Source organism: Zea mays, chromosome 9 (assembly GCF_902167145.1).
Source record: "Zea mays cultivar B73 chromosome 9, Zm-B73-REFERENCE-NAM-5.0, whole genome shotgun sequence".
NCBI lineage: Eukaryota > Viridiplantae > Streptophyta > Magnoliopsida > Poales > Poaceae > Zea > Zea mays.
The window spans coordinates 118,029,324-118,050,570 of NC_050104.1; the positions used below are offsets into that span (position 1 = coordinate 118,029,324).

At 45.2% G+C, this 21,247-nt stretch overlaps 2 protein-coding genes across 3 annotated transcripts; one reads left to right on the forward strand and one right to left on the reverse strand.

The window, feature by feature from the left end:
- Nucleotides 1-2,703: 2,703 nt before the first annotated feature.
- LOC100276378 (uncharacterized) lies at nt 2,704-5,068 on the forward strand. Of its 2 annotated transcripts, none has more exons than XR_004852440.1 (5): nt 2,704-3,101; nt 3,720-3,839; nt 4,003-4,117; nt 4,226-4,486; nt 4,566-5,068. XR_004852440.1 is itself a non-coding variant. In NM_001374001.1 (5 exons), exons 1-5 carry the CDS (start codon nt 2,998-3,000, stop codon nt 4,787-4,789), a joined length of 657 nt encoding a protein of 218 aa, NP_001360930.1. In that variant the 5' UTR covers nt 2,820-2,997; the 3' UTR covers nt 4,790-5,068. The 2 variants fall into 2 exon arrangements, 1 of the variants encoding a protein (NP_001360930.1); NM_001374001.1 differs by having other exon boundaries at nt 2,820-3,101; nt 4,226-4,319.
- Nucleotides 5,069-6,213: 1,145 nt separating this feature from the next.
- Nucleotides 6,214-9,312, reverse strand: LOC100277494 (uncharacterized). Its single transcript, NM_001374008.1, has 3 exons — nt 8,897-9,312; nt 8,673-8,759; nt 6,214-6,561 (listed from the first exon to the last, which is right to left on the reverse strand). Exons 1-3 carry the CDS (start codon nt 9,302-9,304, stop codon nt 6,424-6,426), a joined length of 633 nt encoding a protein of 210 aa, NP_001360937.1. The 5' UTR covers nt 9,305-9,312; the 3' UTR covers nt 6,214-6,423.
- Between the last annotated feature and the right edge of the window lie 11,935 nt (nt 9,313-21,247).

Genomic DNA, 21,247 nt, shown 5'->3' on the forward strand with positions numbered 1-21,247 from the left:
CTAAAGCTATATCTTTCAATTGATGTCATTTTGAATTATATGTGCCAAAGTTCGGATTATAGGCAATTTGCCCCTCTTGATCTCAAAATCAAAGTACATGTCTTCTACAAGTAATAAAACTGGTATGCACATTTTTAAGGAGTTACTCTATACTATATGTTTTTGAGACTAACACCGCTTTTCAAGTTCATTACGTGTGTAAGCAGTGTAGGCATTGTCTTTTCTTCCTTTCTCGGTTACGCTCTTTTTGTTTGCTTTACCAAATATTTTTAAAATATTTTCTTGATCTTAGAGATTTTAGCAATATTACCGAATTCTCATGTCAACGCATTTTCTGCATGCCAACTTTTTTACCAAGTGACCCTAGATTATTAGAGTACCAGTTTATTTCAAACCAACGAGTACTCAAATTCTTAGAACAAATCTATAATTTTAAAATAGGTATGTATAAAATTTGATGCTAATCTTTTCTTGTGTTATCAAACATGTTATTACATATAAGAATAAAATTTTGTATAAATTGTTTTATACATTATTTGATCTCTTCAACAAAAAAGATGAAAAGTATCTATATACTATCTGAATGGTACCCGAATTTTATATCTGTCGTTTAAGAAGATATATAATAAATTTGAGGTTGATCAATGTTAAAAACAAGAATATAAATTTACATAACAGATTCTATATCATATTTATTCACTACCAAAGGAAAAAAAGAAGACCAAAAAACTGGTATCCGAATAGGTACCCTTTTCATCTCTAACCAGTACAATGTTCGTGCGTTACGATGATACATAAACATTTGATAAAGTTTTAAGGCACAACATTTACATAAAAACGAGTAATATATATATTATCATCGACCTCAATATCTCTCAAATTCTTTACAAACAACAATTATAAAACTAAACTCAACTCGAGATCTAGAACGTCGCCTCCTCCTCTCCCTCGGGTTGTTCAACAACGCATCACCGATGGCGACACCTCCTCCTTCTCTCCCTCAGTTGTTTTTTACATTGTTGCCTTTATAAGCGAAGAGTCACGATAGTGATTCGAGACACTTGTCGATAGGGGAAAGTAAAGGCGACGTCGCAGGTGTAGCGCGACGGTGGTGGTTGACGAGTCGGAGGCTAACATGATGACCTGCTCTATGTCCTCTCTGACGACTCGTCAGCAGGATATCCTATATGATGATGCAAAAGAATCTAAGTAATGGAGACAGAGACATGAAAAGAGATGAGAAGTTAGGGATTAATATAGGACGACAACAACGAGGAGGAGAAGGAAGCACTCATGGTGATTAGATGGTTGATTAGTCAAGCAAGCAAAAAATAAAGTTTATCTTATCTAGTCTGTTAGACCATGTGTGACGTAGGACAATGATTGAAACTCAACGAGGTGTTGTGCTATGCTACAATTGTTACGTTGTAACTCCAAAGTTATAGTAAAAATAAATATGTTGAATAAGACGATGAAGCTGATACGATATTTATATAATCTAAATCTTACTACTGTATTAGGCTATTCGCAACGGTCACCTCTAAATTTTCCCAATATATGCTACTATGTAGCCACATCAGCAAGAGTACTTCCCCTATATTCACCCTTCCCGTAACGGTTTCCCTAAAAATTCCTCTATCTCTCACTCTATACATAAAATACACATTTATTTCCAACTAACTTCAACTACCTCATTTTTTCTTTTCATTTCTTTCAAACACGTTGCCGGCTACACATAGAGTTTAGATTTTTTTTAATTAATCTCTTTAACAATTTGTTTTCGAAAATTAAAACAAAAAAGAATTTTCTTTGCCATGCCCTACGCACGAATGAGACAATCCATGTGCTCGCTTCTCCAAAATGAAAGTACATATTTAGACGCTGATGTCAAAGGTCGACGACCTGCTTCTCCATTGTAGCCACGTCGGCCGCATCGCCACCATGAAGGCACGAGGGGGAGATCCATGCAACCGGCTCGCCGTGGCGTCGGGCGGCTAGGAATGTCGATGTCCGCCATTGGAGCCGAAGAACACCTACGACGACGACAATTGTTCCGGAGCTCGGTCGAAGTCGACCGCAGGCAATGCCTCCTCAACGTGGCCCCTCGTGTGTGCGGTCCTGCTCGCCGCTGACCTCCATCGGATCGGAGTCCGCCTTCTTGCACCCTAGCCACCGCTTCGCCCGCGCTCCGCCCGATTCCCAACTGTTGTCCAAACCAATCAGAAGGGGGCGGTTTGTGTCGTCTCGAGCTTGTGAAGGAAGGCTAGGGCCAGCGTGAGAGGGAAGGGGAGGGACACCAAGAGAACGTCGGGCGACATGCGGAAGATAGAAGGCGACTGTAGCCACTACGCGATGAACAATGCTCCTGTTTATTTTAGCTTTTTGCAGCTTTTGGGCAAAAGTTGCTGCGGACTGCCAAACGCTCAGCTTTTCAGCCAGTTTCTATAAATTCGTTTGGATAAAAACCATTCAAAATCAACATAAACACATAATCGGTTGAGTTGTTGCAATAGTAGGAATTCGTCACTTTCTAGATCCTAAACCCTATAAACACATTTATCTTCCTCCGCACATAATCCTAATGATATTTAAATTCTCTATCCAACCAGATTCTCACTACAGCCAAATTCTCAAAAAAGCTGGTCTTTGAACCAAACATACCCAATATAAGAGGGGAGGGGAGGCGTTACACTCTGCTGAAGAACGAGTTGTGGAGTCTGCTGAAGAACGAGTTGGAGTCTGGGAGACGTTTAGACAAACACAAGCAAATTTTTTTTCAATCCCGCAGAGGGCAAAACCGTCCAACGAGACAACCCCGCGCAGAGGCAAAAGCCCCACGCTTGAGAGTGAGAAGAAACAGACGCATCGCTTCCTTGTCCATCCTACCTCCCCTTCCCCCCGCCCAAATCCCGTGACGGTCGCCGCCCCCGCCGTGCTCTCGCCCGCGCGGGAGACGACGCAGCACCCCCCCGCGTAGGATCCGCGGCGGTCGGCAGGATGGTGGTGGCCACGGAGGAAATGGTGGTCTACTGCTTTGACACCCTCGTCGCCTATTTCACCGGCGAGCGGCCGCCGCCTCCCGCCTTCGAGGATGGAAACCAGTAAGCCTCCCCGCAGCGATCGAAACCGGGCCGTGTTGCCCCCATATCGAGGAGGTGGTTTTGGATCCATTTCGATATAGGGTTAGGCCAATTCGTGTTAGATTTGGGCAAAAGGCGGCGCCTTGGTAGTTTTGGTTTCGGCTCGGCTCCTGTTGCGACTGATTCGCGATCCGATCTGATTGACTGTTTGTTGGTCCTGGCGATTGCGGAATCGTGTGGTCTTAGTTTTCGTTGCAAGGCAGAGGCGAAGTGAAGTATTCACACTTCAATGGCCACGTACCTCGCCTTTCGACAGTTGCCAGCTTCCTACCTCTAGCGATTGTCTGACGGAGAGGACAAGGAATCTCACTGCTACACATCTGAGATTATGATTTAAGTAGGACAGTCAGTTTAATCCTAAGGCATTCAGATTCTTTGGGAAGTTGGGAGGTTAAACAGGATGAGCTTTCGTGTTCTGACTGTGACGCACTGATGTTTCTTATTCATACTCCAGGATTCAGACTTTTAATTGAGATCCTTTCAACCGTGTAGTCCACATTAATTTGTATGGCTTGTAAGGCATCATTGTTCTAGCATACATGTTTTTAACTCATTGGGTCAATTTTTTTGTAACTTTAGCCCATTGTTTGTGACCTGGAAGAAGGCTGCCAATGGTTCAGAACCACGCCTCCGGGGATGCATAGGAACTCTGGAGTCCCGTCAGATTGTCAGCGGCTTTAGGGACTACGCCCTAACTAGGTGACTATTGTTTCAGTATTGAAATTATGTCTGATCCAATGCTGAAATATCTGGTCGGTACTCAAAATGTTGATGGGCTTATGCTGTAATAAGTAGAAAAGCAATCGTGCACTTTGTATTGGATAATGTTTAGATATACGGTAATCTTGATATCCTCTTGCAGTGCGCTGAGGGACCGACGCTTTCCCCCAATACAATCAAAGGAACTCCCAACCTTGGAGTGCACGGTATCTATACTCACTGATTATGAAATTGCAGAGGACTACCTCGACTGGGAGGTATAGTTCCACACACTTTAAATCTACATGTTCAGATGCTCTTCTCACCTGTTATGCTTATTGTTTCAGCATTTTGTACATCAAAGCCTTTTCTTTCTTGTGAATCAGGTTGGAAAGCATGGTTTAATTATTGAATTTACAGCTCCAGACTCCAACACAAAACACAGTGCGACCTATTTGCCTGAAGTTGCGGGCCATGAAGGTGAAAATTTCCTTTTTCATCGATGCGATGTACACTTATCGTTTCTACAGAGTTCTTTAGTTTCTAGAATTATTGCAGGGGATAATAAGAAGAAATGAGTTAAGAAAATATGTAATTTCATCTTTCTAAATCATCATGGACCAAATGCATTATAATGAGCAATAACGGTAAAATAAAGAGTCAACTGATCAGTACATTCCAAATCTGTATTGAATAGTTTGTAACTTAGGCTTAATCTTTTGGCAGGTTGGACACATGTAGAAACTATTGATTCACTCGTGAGGAAGGCAGGTTACCAGAGAATCATCACTGAGTCCTTGAGGAAGAAAATCAAAGTCACTCGCTACCAGAGCACCCTGTACACGATGCACTATGGTGAATATGTTGCGTACCTCAAGAAGAACAGAGGTGCAGCCCCGTCAATTAGTGGGGCTCCTCCTGTAGTTAATGGCTTCAAGCCAAGCCATTGATTTATCAGTATAAAAAAAAGCTCAAAGAACATATTACTATAATTTATCTGCGAGCAATTTGGGGGGTGTAGTGTAACCACCCCCCACAGTTCATTGATCTAGCATCATTCCCTTCCAAGGAAAAGGCCAAATAGGGGCGTCATGACAAGCGCCCAGAATAATAATGCCTTCCTGGATGGATCATGGATGATGCTTATGTATCTTGAAAACACATGTGCTTCAAGAAGTTCAAATTGTGTGGTGAAGTTAATTGATTCGAGTTGGCCATTCCTAGTTCCAGTGATTTGTCTCTATTCTTAACTTAGTCTTGGTCGGATATTTCTGTGCGTTGAACGGCAACGCCCTCCTGTTCCTTCCCAATTCAAACAATTGGAAGCAGGCACGCCGCACAAAAAAAAACAGTAGCACTGTATCATGCAGGGTGTTTGATCTGTTGGTCGCATACTCGCATGAATGTCATAGATGTCCGGCAAGACCAAGACCCATGAGCGCTAATCTAGCTGAGAGTTTGAGCAACGTTCTTCAGTCGCAATCACCGAAGATGAAATATTCAATTCACAGGAAACTAAATGATCTCTTTCATTTGGTAATAATAATTCGAAGAACATAAGATGTTTTTTTTAAAAAAATGTAAAGAAAATCCCATTGGCGGCATGCTTAGTTCTGAGTACATATTATTGCTGATCTAGTAGAGTTTGGCAAGACACCAGGGGCCATCTCAAGCGCCGATCTCATATTACAACGACGTTCTCGTCAAATATCCGCTTCTCTGGGGCCATCTGAAGGCTGTGATCATACAAACCTTCGTCAGCTTCAACGGCACTGTCACCATTCACCAACAGGTTCGCACTTCACTGCAGGCACCAGCATGCCAGGAATTACGTTGGCACTCGGCAGTGCTGCGCGGAGCAAGAAAGCTAGCAAAATAGAGCTATAAATCACAAAGAGGTGTCCACGGCTTAGGCTGTCTTCGGTGGATCGTGTATATAAGTAATGTAAAACACTGTTTTCAACTGTTCGTATGATGAAGTTTAAAATATGAGATGAATGTGAGATTTGATATGTAAGCTGCTGTAGACATTACAACTTATAAAAACAATTGGATTGAAGATCACCACAGAGCATGTCCGTTTTACATAAGCAGATGGCAGCACAAAACCCTATTTATTTCCCCACTATAAAACTTGTTTCAGAATTCGAAGTGGCATACAAGGTAACGAGTCTCACGTGCGAATCAAAGGGGCACACGGATTTTTCATCAATGCAAAGCCATTTAATACGATTAGTGGCTTTGCAAAGTTAATAAACGAAATTGCAGATCCCAATAGGTAAACGAATTTGGGATTGGAGAGGACCATTAAGACTTTAGAAACCGCGAGATGCATACGTGTGCTGGAATTAAGTGGAACACAAGAGCACAGGACTGATACTAGTACTTCATAGGTGGTTATATTATATAGGCGCATCATTCAGTTTCTGATAGGCAGTACACAGATGCACGCACCAAATCTTGGGATGAGATCTATCACCAGCACTAACCATATTTACAAGTTACTCCAAGATAACCTTCCCATCAGAACAAGCTGAGACTCCAAAATGCCGATTGCCAGACCTAGCATCGGGGGCAAAATCAACTAGGCTTTGCTTTTGTTGACTTGCATCATGCGCCTCAAAGCCTTCCACTGTTTGTCCCTGTCCGAAGCGTCGCAGTGCCCTCCAGGTCCCTTCCAGGACACACATGGGGCAGCGATGTCGCAGACATAGCAGAAACACTGAAAACAAGATGGACATAGTTCAGCAGCCAAATCTGATAGGTAGGCCAACTTTTTTGGATTTTAGCCCTTTTTGGATTTTTTTTGCACAACTATGCCCTTTGCAGTTTCATTTCAAAAAATGGACCCCAACCTCGGCGCCATCATCATTGGCGTCGAAGTAAGGCACAACGACGCCAGTACCATTGGCGCCAACTTTTCCTACGTGCCAGCCGATGTGGCAAATCCCAGGGGGTCGGCGCCATAGATCTTGGCGCCGACCCCCCTTGACGGCGGGGTCCGGTGCTATCCAGGGGGGTCGGCGCCAAGATCTATGGCGCCGACCCCTTGAGACTTGTCACATCGGCTGCCACGTAGGAAAAGTTGGCGCCAATTATGTCGGCGCCACTATGTGTTACCTCGGCGCCAATGATGACGGCGCCAAGGTTAGGGTCCATTTTTTGACATGAAACTGCAAAGGGCATAGTTGTGCAAAAAAAACCCGAAAAGGGCTAAAATCCAAAAAAGTTGGATAGGTAGGTGATATCGGCAATGCAACTCTAATATTGTACAGTTTCAAATAGTAATCAATAACCTCATTGCGCTCTTGAGTTCTGGAAGTAGTATATTATTTTCTTTCCTTTTTTTTCTTTAGAAGACATGGAAACGGAAACACAGCCAATTTTCTTTGCCACAATAGGGCATCAAGTTGAATTGTTAACAAAACACTAATTCACCTATAATTCCATCGATATAACGAGCCAAAATAAACAAGATCATAATGACACCTATAATTCCATCGATATAGCGAGCCAAAATAAACAAGATCATAATGAGCTAAGGCAACATAGTAATCGAGCCCATTCAAGCATGCCACTCCAAGAACCAAAATTCTAGAAAAAAAATATTGGCATGGCAACCAACAGGTATGACTGTATGAGCTACAGTACTACACATTGCAACTTGGGAAAGTAATTACTGATCACCAAATTTCTGAATAGCTGGTTATGATATGATATTTACAAAGCTCCATTTTATTCCTTCAGCTTAATTCAATCTCATTAATTTTATAACGGAAACAATTGGGCTGAAATGTCAGAACAACACTGTTTGCCACTGCTAATATGATCCTTTAAGCTTGTGACAAACAAGGATTTGCAAATGGCTTTGTTTTTATACTGAAACTTAAAACGAGCAATTCAATCATGCAGTTTCTAGGCTGTCAGAAGTTTCTGATAAGTTTGAGCATAATGCTGCAATAATAATGAGACCCTTCATGACCTTGTTGTTCCACATTTCCATCTCTCCTCGAAGCACAGCAGTGCCCACCAGGGCCTACCAAGGCATACATGGGACACCGATGTTGCATATAAAGTAGAAACACTGCCATAAGGTAAAAACTATTTGATGGCAATCTGTAAACTTTAGGGAAAACTGTGGAGGTGTCTAGTAGCAACCAAATATTTGTTTTACCATTTAAAAGGTTTAAATGGTGTGATAATTTACCATAACAGCATGTAAGTTGAAAGTGTCTAACAGGACATCAATTTGAGACCCCAACAGCTAAACAAGGCAAATAAGACTGCATTGAGGTAAGGCAACACAATATTTTAAGGCTTTTAAACATGCTGCTCAGCGTTCAATAGACAGTTCTTGCAACGTGCAACCTACTGTATTGACATGATGATCAACAAATGGCTGTTATCCTTTGCAACTTTAGCAACAAATTTTCAATTCATAATATACAGAGCAATCGTTCATAATATGATATTCACAAAAAAACCTTCATTTTCTATCCCCTTGACTTAGGCCCTGTTTGTTTACCCTCTAGATTATATAATCTAGCTTAAATAAGTTAAGAGGTAAACAAACAACACAGTTTATTAGGTGGATTATGTAATCTAGACAGCTAGATTATAATAATTCATAACCAGGTTAATAGGTGCTTATATAATCCATAAGTTGTATTATATAATCATGGAAGAAACAAACAGGGCCTTAATGAATAATGCACACATTAAGCTTGTTCAGTTAGCCACAAGTCCACAACTACTGTTACGTTTGACGATAATGCAGTATTAACTCCATATAAATATCACGAGCAAGGAGTGCGAGGCTAGGCGCGACATTACCTGGTCACAATAGCGTTCATGAGGGGTTCTACTAAATGGGTGCTTTGCACAAGCAGACCTCGGATGTGGGTAATCTCTGCACGCAATCTGCAATACCACATTAGAAAGATCGAAATTAAAGATTGACGGTTCGCCTTTGAACGCCACATCAGGAAAGATTGCACATTTCAGATTGACAGCTAGGCATTTCATCCCCTGGAGTATTGTCGCAATCGCAAGCGTACCTTTCCTCGCTCCGCAACGACCGCGATTTCGTCACTGGCGGCGGCGGGGGCCACCTCGATGTTGGAGGCGAGAGGGTCTCCGGCGAGGATCTGACAGTCCTCGTCGAGGCGCCGCTTCTCCCGCGGTGTCCACATCTCGATCTCGTCGTCAAGGACGAGCGGCCACAGCGCGGGCCTCTTCCGCGCTTTCGTCGTCGAGCGGCGGCCACCCGTGGAGGCATCAGGTGACGACGGGATTTCGATCACAATCAGCGGTGACGCCGCCGCGGGGCTTTTCGTGGCCGTAATCGCTGCCCCGGTGGACGCCGACTTCTTGGCCATGGCGGCTGTAGCCCCCGGGTCCAAGGGCGCAGGCGCGGGAGCGGGAGCGGGCACAGTCACTGGAGTCGACCGCTTGACATTAGCCATTGGGAGGGAGGGCTCGGAGTATCGAGCCGAAACCCTACACGGCTGGGGAGTGTTGCGATCGAACGGGGGGGACGTTGGGTTCGTAGGGTGAGTACTGAAGACGAGGAAAATGGAGGGCTTTTCGACTTTCGATTCGAAATGCGGATCATAACCACTGCCCACCGGTGGTTTCTGACACGTGGACCCATGTTGTCATTGGACCTTTCCGAAGAGGTGCGTGAATGTTGGGAAGACCCATGTTGTCATTGGCCCTTCCCGAAGAGGTGCGTGAATGTCGGAAAGCCTTTCTATTAAAAGGTCGCATCCGATGCACATTAAATTTATTGCGTTCACATATTAAATCATCATTATTTATCTTAGTTCTAACGTCTTTAATTGATTATTATAATTTACAAATAACATCTTTCACCACTATACATCACCACGTCAAAGAGTATCCTTAGCAAAATATACCAAGCAACTAGAGACATGATGAGTGGTGATAATTTAATATGTGCATCACGTGCACTAAACTTTCATGTGTACCAGATATGTTCTCTTCTATTAAACATATATACGGAACTACAAACATTACTATAATATACAAAATTTGTGTGACAAACATTATCAAGATCGTAAAACAACTCCATGTATTATTATTGTTGGACTCGGGCGATTCGTGACTGCGTCTCCCGCTCGAGGTTGGCCTCGAGCGAGTCGTATCTTGATATGGTTGGGAGCGTGTTTTCTTATGATCTTTCTTAGCCTCAAGCGTCTAGACACTCAAGATACATTTAAAAATATTCATATTAAGCAATAAGTAAATAAAAAGATACACATTACAATATTATCTTAAATTTTTCCTCTAATATGCTTAGATGAAATCGAGCTATGGGCATGTTGTGTTTGCCAATGTTTTGACACTTCATTGCTGGACTACTAAGTGAGAGCACCTAGAGGGGATGAATAGTGATTCTGTAAAATAAGCTCAACAAAACAAACTTGGACTAATATTGGATTAGTGAAAGTAAGAGCCAAGTCCGAATGAAGAGGATAAGAGGAGTGAACTTCACTTAATTGCTCTCACAAGGTGAGTATTAAACTTAGAGCAATTATAAAGTGAAGTGGACTATAAGAAAGAGTAGAATCGCTATAAGGTATAAAGACAAGTGACACGACGATTTTATCCTGTGGTTCGATCAAACGTAAAATGCCTGCCTAATCCATGTTGTGGTGTCTGTGGGGGACAGATATCCCTCGGGTCCACTAGAAGATTAGAAGACCTCGCGAAAGGCTGTGGGCCCGATGCTTCGCAAGGCCATCCCTTCGTGGTCCTGGGGAGGGACGCTCGGCGAAGTGGATCAATACAAGATCGGATCAACTCGAGCTCAGATGGCCCAACAGATTCGAGCAACATCCACAACAGTAACCCGACTTTCCCGCGCTACATCCTCAGGCATCGGGCCTGAATGGTGATAAGTCGGCAGAATTATAGGAAGATAAGCTCAGTCAGTTCACTATTACTTAGGCTCATGTTGTTATCATATCCGCATGTAATGCCCCACGGTCGAGTATATAAGGCCTAGGGGGCATCCCCTCAAAGGCATCTCACTCCTTAGCCATTTACTCAACTCTCTAGCATCTCCCATACTAGAGAACTCCCTTGTAACCCACCACACAAAAGATCCACACCAGGACGTAGGGTATTACGCATCTCAAAGCGGCCTGAACCTGTACAAGATTGTCTACTGTTTCTCGTGCATCCGGCACGAACCATCGAGCTACAGTCGGTAACACCGTCCTACTCCAAAAAGCACCTCGAGGGACAACCCCGGGTGCGCGGTCGGACCCAAAACACCGACAGCTGGCGCGCCAGGTAGGGGTGTGTCACTGATCCAAGCTAGCTCAATGGCCATTACTTTCCAGCACAAGATCTTCCTCCGTCCTGGATCCGTATTCTACTTCAGAACCATTTTGTCCGTGGCAGACGAATAAGGAACTCTACATCGCATCGCGGATCCACCGGAGAGAAAGCCTTCCTCAACAATCTTCAAGAAAGTCAGAGCAAAGCAGGAAAAAGCGCAACCCCCAGCGCTCCAAGCGAAGACTACCTCCTGCGAGCCGGGAGCAAAGGATCCGTCTACCCGGAGAACTCCGTTGTCCACCTCTTCTATGGAGAAATGGACACAGATCACAAGGAAAAAGGAAGCAAACGAGGTAAAGGCTCGTCAAGCTGCTCTCCAGGTATCTCCACCCTCAAAGGAGAACAGGAAGAAGCTTGTCATACGACGGTTCCATTCTACCCCGACGTCCTCTTTATCGGGGGGAAGAGTGGAATCTACCCTCGTCTCCGACGATGAACCAACCGCGCCGGGAGAATAACCTCTTCAGCGGGAATCTCGCCGACGAAGGAACCGACGCCGAAATATTCGGCGACATCATGAAGCCAGAGAGCGGGACCCAGCGCAGCCTGTGTCACGAGATGAGATCTCGGAGATGGGAGAAACCCCAGAAGAACGGGTCTTCAGGGAAAGAAGGAATTCCCGACGACGTGATCGTCGGCAAGCTCAAGAGCAGGCCGAACAGGAGGCAAGACAATGCCGAGAGAACCCTCTTCTCGGACGGAACCTGAACCCCGACTTCGCCCGAGCCATGAACACGCTGAGTGAGGTTGGAGGAGTGTTGGCTCAGATAGCCGATGGCCTCCCCCGAACTCCGGATGCCGAGGGCTATCGGCGACTGCTTACTCGAACAGCTAATCATCTTCTACCTCTCGCCCATCCACCGAGCGATCTACGACACGCCATCAATAGTCTGCGGGACGCACGAAGCACCATCAACGCTTCGCGCGAACAACGACACGAGAATGAGATTCGACGCCGAGAAGAGTATGATCGAGACCACGACGTGCCTGCGCGAAGTCAAGCCACCAGAGTTGGGTCGGCAACGGCTTCGACAGGCGGCACGACCCGGGGACGGTCAAGGCACCACGTCAACAACTCCCCTCCCCGGGACCGACATCACCATCATCGACAGGAGGACACGTGTGGAGTATCGGCGCTCACCCCATGTCTCAGGGGCATTCAGTGGCCCCCTAACTTCAAAGTCTCCAACGTCGACAAGTATGAGCCTAAGCAGGATCCGGGAGGCTGGTTGGCTGTCTACACCACCGCCGCTCGAGCCGCTAGGGCAACTGAAGATGTGATGACCGCATACTTGCCCATCGTCCTCGGGCAGGATGCGCTGCAATGGCTACAACACCTACCCCGACACTGCATCGACGACTGGAGCGACTTCAGTCGGCGTTTCATCGCCAACTTTCAATCTCTCTCCGACAAACTGGCGCAGCCATGGGACCTCAAATCCATCAAGCGCCGAGGGGACAAGACTCTCCGGTCGTACCTCAAAAGATTTCAGACCATGAGAAATCATATCCCCGAGGTTGCGGAAGCAGCGGTAATCGAGGACTTCTACCGGGGATCTAATGATTCAGCCTTCGTTTGAGCCATACTGCAAAAGGCGCCGACTACCTCTGAGCAGCTATTCCGGGAAGCTGACCTCTACATCACCATCGACGAACGAGCTCAGGACCTCATCGGAGGAGCGAAACCGGCACCGGCGGCACCACGACACGACACAAACCAACAACCCGACAAGCGTTGGGAGAAGAGGCCTCGCGAAGAAGTCCACGCCGCCGGACCACCCGCCTCTCGCGCCCGAGGAGCACCTCGCGGAGGCGAACGTACATTGGACGACATCCTCGACGTCCAGTGCCCGTACCACAAGGACATGCGCCACACCCTCCGGAACTACAGAGACTTCAAGCACTCCGTTGGGAACGGCCGACCCTTCCAACCTCTACCACCTCCCCCACCACGAGGAGGACCTGGAGAACCTCGACAGCCTCAGCAGCAGGAGGGGGAGGAGGCGAGGCGTTCCCACGCATCGACGGAGAAGTCAATGTCATCTTCGGCGGACATGGGTCGCAAGAAAGTAAGAGGCAACAGAAGCTCAACGACCGTCAGATACTGGTGGTGGCCACCGGCCCCCCTGCCCCATATCGATGGTCCGAACACCCGATTACCTTCACTCGGGCGGATCAGTGGCTTAACTTCGATCACCCTGGCAAGTACCCGCTCCTCGTTGATCCGGTGATCCGAGAGAGCCAGGTAAAGAAGGTGTTAGTGGACGGGGGAAGCAGCATCAACGTCACCTTTCCCCAGACACTTCAAGGCTTGGGAATCGCACTCAAAGAGCTCCACGAGTTAGACACTCCTTTCTTCGGCATCGTGCCGACTGAAGGAGAATATCCACTCAGACACATCTACATGTCGGTCACCTTTGGAACTCCGGAGAACTACTGAAAGGGAATTAGGCTTACACCTTTTTCCTAATTGATTTTGGTGGTTGAATTGCCCAACACAAATAATTGAAGTAACTAGTTTGCTCTAGTCTATAAGTTTTACAGGTGCCAAAGGTTCACAATAAACCAATAAAAAGACCAAGAAAGGGTTCAAACAAAGAGAGCAAAAGACAACCCAAAGGCACCCTGGTCTGGCGCACCAGACTGTCTGGTGTGCCACCGGACAGTGTCCGGTGCACCAGGGCACTCGACGCTGAACTCGCTACCTTCGGGAAAATGGGAGGCCGCTCCGCTATAATTCACTGGACTGTCCGGTGAAGCACCGGACAGTGTCCGGTGTGCCAGCAGAGCAACGGCTACTCCGCGCGCAACGGTCGACTGCAACGCATTTAATGTGCGCCTGCGCGCGCAGAGGACAGAGCACGCGTAGTTGGCGCACCGGACAGTCTACAGGACCTATCCGGTGCACCACCGGACAGCCCAGAGGCCCCACCTGTCAGAGCTCCAACGGTCAAACCCCAACGGCCTGCTGACGTGGGTGGCGCACCGGACTGTCCGGTGCGCCATGCGACAGCAGCCTTCCAACGGCCACATTTTGGTGGTTGGGGCTATAAATACCCCAACCACCCCACATTCAATTGCATCCAAGTTTTCCACCTTCAACACATTACAAGAGCTATAGCATTCAATTCTATACACTCCAAAGAGATCAAATCCTCTCCCAAGTCCAAAGACAACTCAAATCAATAGTGGCTAGTGAGAGAGTGATATTTGTGTTCATTTGAGCTCTTGCGCTTGGATTGCTTCTTTCTCTCATTGTTTCTTGTGATCAACACAATTGTAACCAAGGCAAGAGACACCAATTGTGTGGTGGTCCTTGCGGGAACTTTATGTTCCGTTTGATTGAGAAGAGAAGCTCACTTGGTCTAAGTGACCGTTTGAGAGAGGGAAAGGGTTGAAAGAGACCCGGTCTTTGTGACCACCTCAACGGGGAGTAGGTTTGCAAGAACCGAACCTCGGTAAAACAAATCATCGTGTCTTGCTCTTTATTTGCTCACGATTTGTTTTCACCCTCTCTCTCGCACTCGTTCATATTTCTAACGCTAACCCGACTTGTAGTTGTGCTTAAGTTTATAAATTTCAGATTCGCCCTATTCACCCCCCCTCTAGGCGACTTTCAATTGGTATCGGAGCCGGTGCTTCATTAGAGCCTAACCGCTCGAAGTGATGTCGAGAGCATCCGCCAAGAGGGATCTCGGGACCGGCGAGAAGACCGCCACAAGCCATGGGAAAGCTCCATCCGGGGAGTCCGCCAACAAGGTGAAGGGATCCCCTTCACACAACAAGTCGCGTCGGAGCGGTGACAAGAAGAAGAAGATGAGGAAGGTGGTCTACTACGAGACCGACTCCTCGTCGCCATCCACCTCCGGCTCCGACACGCCGTCCGTAACTTCTAAGCGCCATGAGCGCAAGAAGTTTAGTAAGATTCCCCTATGCTACCCTCGCATTCCAAAACGTACTCCATTACTTTCCGTCCCATTAGGCAAACCACCCATGTTTGATGGTGAAGATTATAATATGTGGAGTGATAAAATGAGGCATCATCTAACCTCACTCCACACTAGCATTTGGGATGTTGTTGAGATTGGAGTACAGGTACCATCGCCAGGGGATGAAGACTATGATTCGAACGAGGTCGCCCAAATCCGACACTTCAACTCTCAAGCTACCACTATACTCCTTGCCTCTCTAAGTCGAGAGGAGTATAACAAGGTGCAAGGATTAAAGAGCGCCAAGGAGATTTGGGACGTACTCAAGACCACGCACGAAGGAGATGAGGTGACCAAAATCACCAAGCGGGAGACGATCGAGGGGGAGCTCGGTCGCTTCCGGCTTCGCCAAGGGGAGGAGCCACAAGACATGTACAACAGCTTGAAGACCTTGGTGAACCAAGTGCGCAACCTCGGGAGCACAAAATGGGATGACCATGAAATGGTCAAGGTTATTCTAAGATCCCTTGTTTTTCTTAATCCTACGCAAGTTCAATTAATTCGAGGTAATCCTAGATATACACTAATGTCTCCCGAGGAAGTAATAGGAAATTTTGTGAGCTTTGAGTTGATGATTAAAGGCTCAAAGAAAATCATCGAGCTAGATGGCCCCTCTACGCCCGAAGCACAACCGGTCGCATTCAAGGCAACAGAGGAGAAAAAGGAGGAGTCTACGTCAAGTAGACAACCCATCGACGCCTCTAAGCTCGACAATGAGGAGATGGCGCTCATCATCAAGAGTTTCCGCCAAATCCTCAAGCAAAGAAGGGGGAAGGATTACAAGCCCCGCTCCAAGAAAGTCTGCTACAAGTATGGTAAGCCCGGTCATTTTATTGCAAAATGTCCACTATCTAGTGACAGTGACAGGGGCGATGACAAGAAGGGAAAGAGGAGAGAAAAGAAGAGGTACCACAAGAAGAGAGGCGGCGATGCCCATGTGTGCCGCGAATGGGACTTCGACGAGAGCTCCAGCGACTCCTCCTCTGACGAGGACGCCGCCAACATCGCCGTCACCAAGGGACTCCTCTTCCCCAACGTCGGCCACAAGTGCCTCATGGCCAAGGACGGCAAAAGGAAGAAGGTAAAATCAAAATCCTCCACTAAATATGCAACCTCTAGTGATGAGGATAATTGTAGTGATGAGGAGGATAATTTGCATACCCTTTTTGCCAACCTAAATATGGAACAAAAAGAAAAATTGAATGAATTAATTAGTGCCATTCATGAGAATGATGAACTCTTGGACTCCCAAGAGGACTTTCTAATTAAGGAAAATAAGAAGCATGTTAAGGTTAAGAATGCTTATGCTTTAGAAGTAGAAAAATGTGAAAAATTATCTAGTGAGCTAAGCACTTGCCATGACACTATTGCCAACCTTAGAAATGAAAATGCTAAACTAATTGCTAAGGTTGATTCTAATATTTGTGATGTTTCAATTCCCAATCTTAGAGATGATAATGTTAATTTACTTGCTAAGATTGAAGAATTGAATGTATCTCTTGCTAGCCTTAAGATTGAAAATGAAAAATTAATTGCTAAGGCTAAAGACTTAGATGTTTGCAATGTTACCATTTCTAATCTTAGAAGTGAAAATGACATATTACATGCTAAGATTGTTGAATTAAAAACTTGCAAACCCTCTACATCTACCGTTGAGCATGTTTTCATTTGTACTAGATGTAGAGACATTAATGTTGATGCTATTCATGATCACCTAGCTTTAATTAAGAAACAAAATGATCACATAGCTCAACTTAATGCTAAAATTAATGAGCATGACTTAGAAAATGAAAAATTTAAATTTGCTAGAAGCATGCTCTATTGTGGGAGACGCCCTGGCATCAAGGATGGCATTGGCTTCCAAAAGGGGGACAATGTCAAACTTAATGCCCCTCCTAAGAGATTGTCTAACTTTGTAAAGGGCAAGGCTCCCATGCCTCAGGATAACGAGGGTTACATTTTGTACCCTGCCGGTTATCCCGAGAGCAAAATTAGGAGAATTCATTCTAGGAAGTCTCACTCTGGCCCTAATCATGCTTTTATGTATAAGGGTGAGACATCTAGCTCTAGGCAATCAACCCGTGCTAAATTGCCTAAGAAAAAAACTCCAATTGCATCAAATGATTCTAAAATTTCATTTAAAACTTTTGATGCATCTTATGTTTTAACTAACAAATCCGGCAAGGTAGTTGCCAAGTATGTTGGGGGCAAGCACAAGGGGTCTAAGACTTATGTTTGGGTACCCAAAGTTCTTGTATCTAATGTCAAAGGATCCAAAACCATTTGGGTACCTAAAATCAAGAACTAAACTTGTTTTGTAGGTTTATGCATCCGGGGGATCAAGTTGGATCATCGATAGCGGGTGCACAAACCATATGACAGGGGAGAAGAAGATGTTCTCCTCCTGTGAGAAAAACCAAGATCCCCAAAGAGTGATCACATTTGGGGATGGAAATCAAGGTTTGGTCAAAGGATTGGGTAAAATTGCTATATCACCTGACCATTCCATTTCCAATGTTTTTCTTGTAGATTCTTTAGATTACAACTTGCTTTCAGTTTCGCAATTATATAAAATTGGTTACAACTGTCTTTTTACGGATACAAGTGTTACTGTCTTTAGAAGAAGTGATGATTCAATAGCATTTAAGGGAGTGTTAGAGGGTCAGCTATACTTAGTAGATTTTGATAGAGCTGAACTCGACACTTGCTTAATTGCTAAGACTAACATGGGCTGGCTCTGGCATCGCCGACTAGCACATGTTAGAATGAAGAATCTTCACAAGCTTCTAAAGGGAGAACACATTTTGGGACTAACAGATGTTCATTTTGAGAAAGACAGGATTTGTAGCGCATGTCAGGCAGGGAAGCAAGTTGGTGTTCACCATCCACACAAGAACATCATGACGACTGACAGGCCACTCGAGCTCCTACACATGGATCTATTCGGCCCGATAGCTTACATAAGCATCGGCGGGAGTAAGTACTGTCTAGTTATTGTGGATGATTATTCTCGCTTCACTTGGGTGTTCTTTTTGCAGGAAAAATCTCATACCCAAGAGACCTTAAAAGGATTCTTGAGATGGGCTCAAAACGAGTTCGGCTTAAGGATCAAGAAAATTAGAAGCGACAACGGGACGGAGTTCAAGAACTCTCAAATCGAAGGCTTCCTTGAGGAGGAGGGCATCAAGCATGAGTTCTCTTCTCCCTACACCCCACAACAAAACGGTGTAGTGGAGAGGAAGAATCGAACTCTATTGGACATGGCAAGGACCATTCTTGATGAATACAAGACTTCGGATCGGTTTTGGGCCGAGGCGGTCAACACCGCCTGCTACGCCATCAACCGGTTATATCTACACCGAATCCTCAAGAAGACATCTTACGAACTCCTCACCAGTAAAAAGCCCAATGTTTCATATTTTAGAGTCTTTGGTAGCAAATGCTTTATTCTTGTTAAAAGAGGTAGAAAATCTAAATTTGCTCCTAAGGCTGTAGAAGGCTTTTTACTAGGATATGATTCAAACACAAGGGCATATAGAGTCTTTAACAAGTCCTCTGGACAAGTTGAAGTTTCTTGTGACATTGTGTTTGATGAGACTAACGGCTCTCAAGTAGAGCAAGTTGATCTTGACGAGATAGGTGATGAAGAGGCTCCGTGCGTCGCACTAAGGAACATGTCCATTAGGGATGTGTGTCCTAAAGAATCCGAAGAGCCAATACATGCACAAGATCAACCATCTTCCTCCATGCAAGTATCTCCACCAACCCAAGATGAGGATCAGACTCAAAATGATGAAGTAGAAAATCAAGAAGTTGAGCCACCTCAAGAGGAGAGCAATGATCAAGGGGGAGATGCCCATGATCAAGAAGAGGAAGAAGAACAAGCTACAAGGCTGCCACACCCAAGAGTCCACCAAGCAATCCAACGAGATCACCCCGTGAACACCATCCTCGGTGATATTCAAAAGGGGGTAACTACTCGATCTCGTGTTGCTCATTTTTGTGAACATTACTCTTTTGTTTCTTCCATTGAGCCACACAGGGTAGAGGAAGCACTTCAAGATTCGGATTGGGTGATGGCGATGCAAGAGGAGCTCAACAATTTCACTAGGAATGAGGTATGGCATTTAGTTCCACGTCCTAACCAAAATGTTGTAGGAACCAAGTGGGTTTTCCGCAACAAGCAAGATGAGCATGGTGTGGTGACAAGGAACAAAGCCCGACTTGTGGCCAAGGGGTATTCACAAGTCGAAGGTTTGGATTTTGGTGAAACCTATGCACCCGTAGCTAGGCTAGAATCAATTCGCATTTTACTTGCCTATGATACTTACCATGGCTTCAAGCTTTTTCAAATGGACGTGAAAAGTGCCTTCCTCAATGGACCAATCAAGGAAGAGGTCTATGTTGAGCAACCTCCCGGCTTTGAAGATAGTGAGTACCCTAATCACGTATATAAACTCTCTAAGGCGCTTTATGGGCTCAAGCAAGCCCCAAGAGCATGGTATGAATGCCTAAGAGATTTTCTTATCACTAATGGCTTCAAAGTCGGAAAGGCCGATCCTACTCTATTCACTAAAACTCTTGACAATGATTTGTTTGTATGCCAAATTTATGTTGATGATATTATATTTGGGTCTACTAACGAATCTACATGTTGATGGAATTTAGTAGGATCATGTATGCCAAGTACTTCTTAGGATTTCAAGTGAAGCAACTCCAAGAGGGCACCTTCATTAGCCAAATGAAGTATATTCAAGACATTCTAAACAAGTTTGGGATGAAGGACGCCAAGTAGGGGTGGTAATGGATCACGATCCAAATGCTTCTTCACAAAAAGTTAAGGCCCTCAAATAATATTAGTTCAAAAATGAATAAGAATAAGGCCCGATCCTAATCCGATTCGACCCTTAAAATTTGCAGTGTAAAGTTTATAGCCCATTACCACCCCTAACGCCAAGCCCATCAAGACACCCATGGGAACCAATGGGCTTCTCGACCTCGACACAGGAGGTAAATCCATCGATCAAAAGGTATACCGGTCGATGATAGGCTCTTTACTCTATCTATGTGCATCTCGACCGGACATAATGCTTTCCGTATGCATGTGTGCAAGATTCCAAGCCGACCCTAAGGAAGCTCACCTTACGGCCGTAAAACGAATCTTGAGATATTTAGTTTATACTCCTAAGTTTGGGCTTTGGTACTGTAGCATCCCAAAAATTCAAATCTTGGAATTTTCTCAAACTCGCTCTAAATTCAAAATGAATTTCAAATTTCGTTTCAAAATGTTTGTTTGCAAGTTGATATCAACAAATAAAATATAGTGGTCTATATTTTCTCCAAAATCCCCCTCAAAATATCCTACAAATGTTTCTCCAGTGATCCCCCTCAAATTCTTCCAGAAATACCGCCCATATATTTCCCGAGTAATCCCCTTCAAGTTCTTTCCAGAAATACTGTCCAAATATTCCACCGATATATCTCCAAGTATTTTCTTACTAAGAAATACCTTCAGAATCATTTTTCAAGTCCCTATAAATATTTTCTTCATAACTTTCCTCATGCTCATACGTATACGTATGCCTCCAGTGTCATACGGTGAGCTCTACAAGCTAATCTCACTTATACAAGACAAATACATGCTAATCTCCCACTAATCCTCTCATCCTCCCACTAATCCTCTCATCCCTCCCCCTAATCCCCCCCACCATGGCTATAAATAGAGGGGCAAGGGCCTCCTCTCATCCCAGCCCAAGCCATTTCATGGCAACTCTCTTCCCCCCCACACACCCACTCCATGTTCCACACAAGCACACACTAGCACAAGGATCGTTCGGTCGTTCTTCGATCGTTCGTCCCCCTGTTCTTAGTTTGTTCGTTCGTTCGTCCGATCGTTCATGGTTCGTTCGTCCGTTCGTCCGTTCGTTCGTCCAAATAATCTTTTTCCTGCCGTTATGCTGCCGAAATTCCGATCGTTCGTTCGTTCGATCATTCGATCGTTCATCGTTCGTTCATAGTTCCTATTCATCGTTCATCGTTCGTTCATGGTCC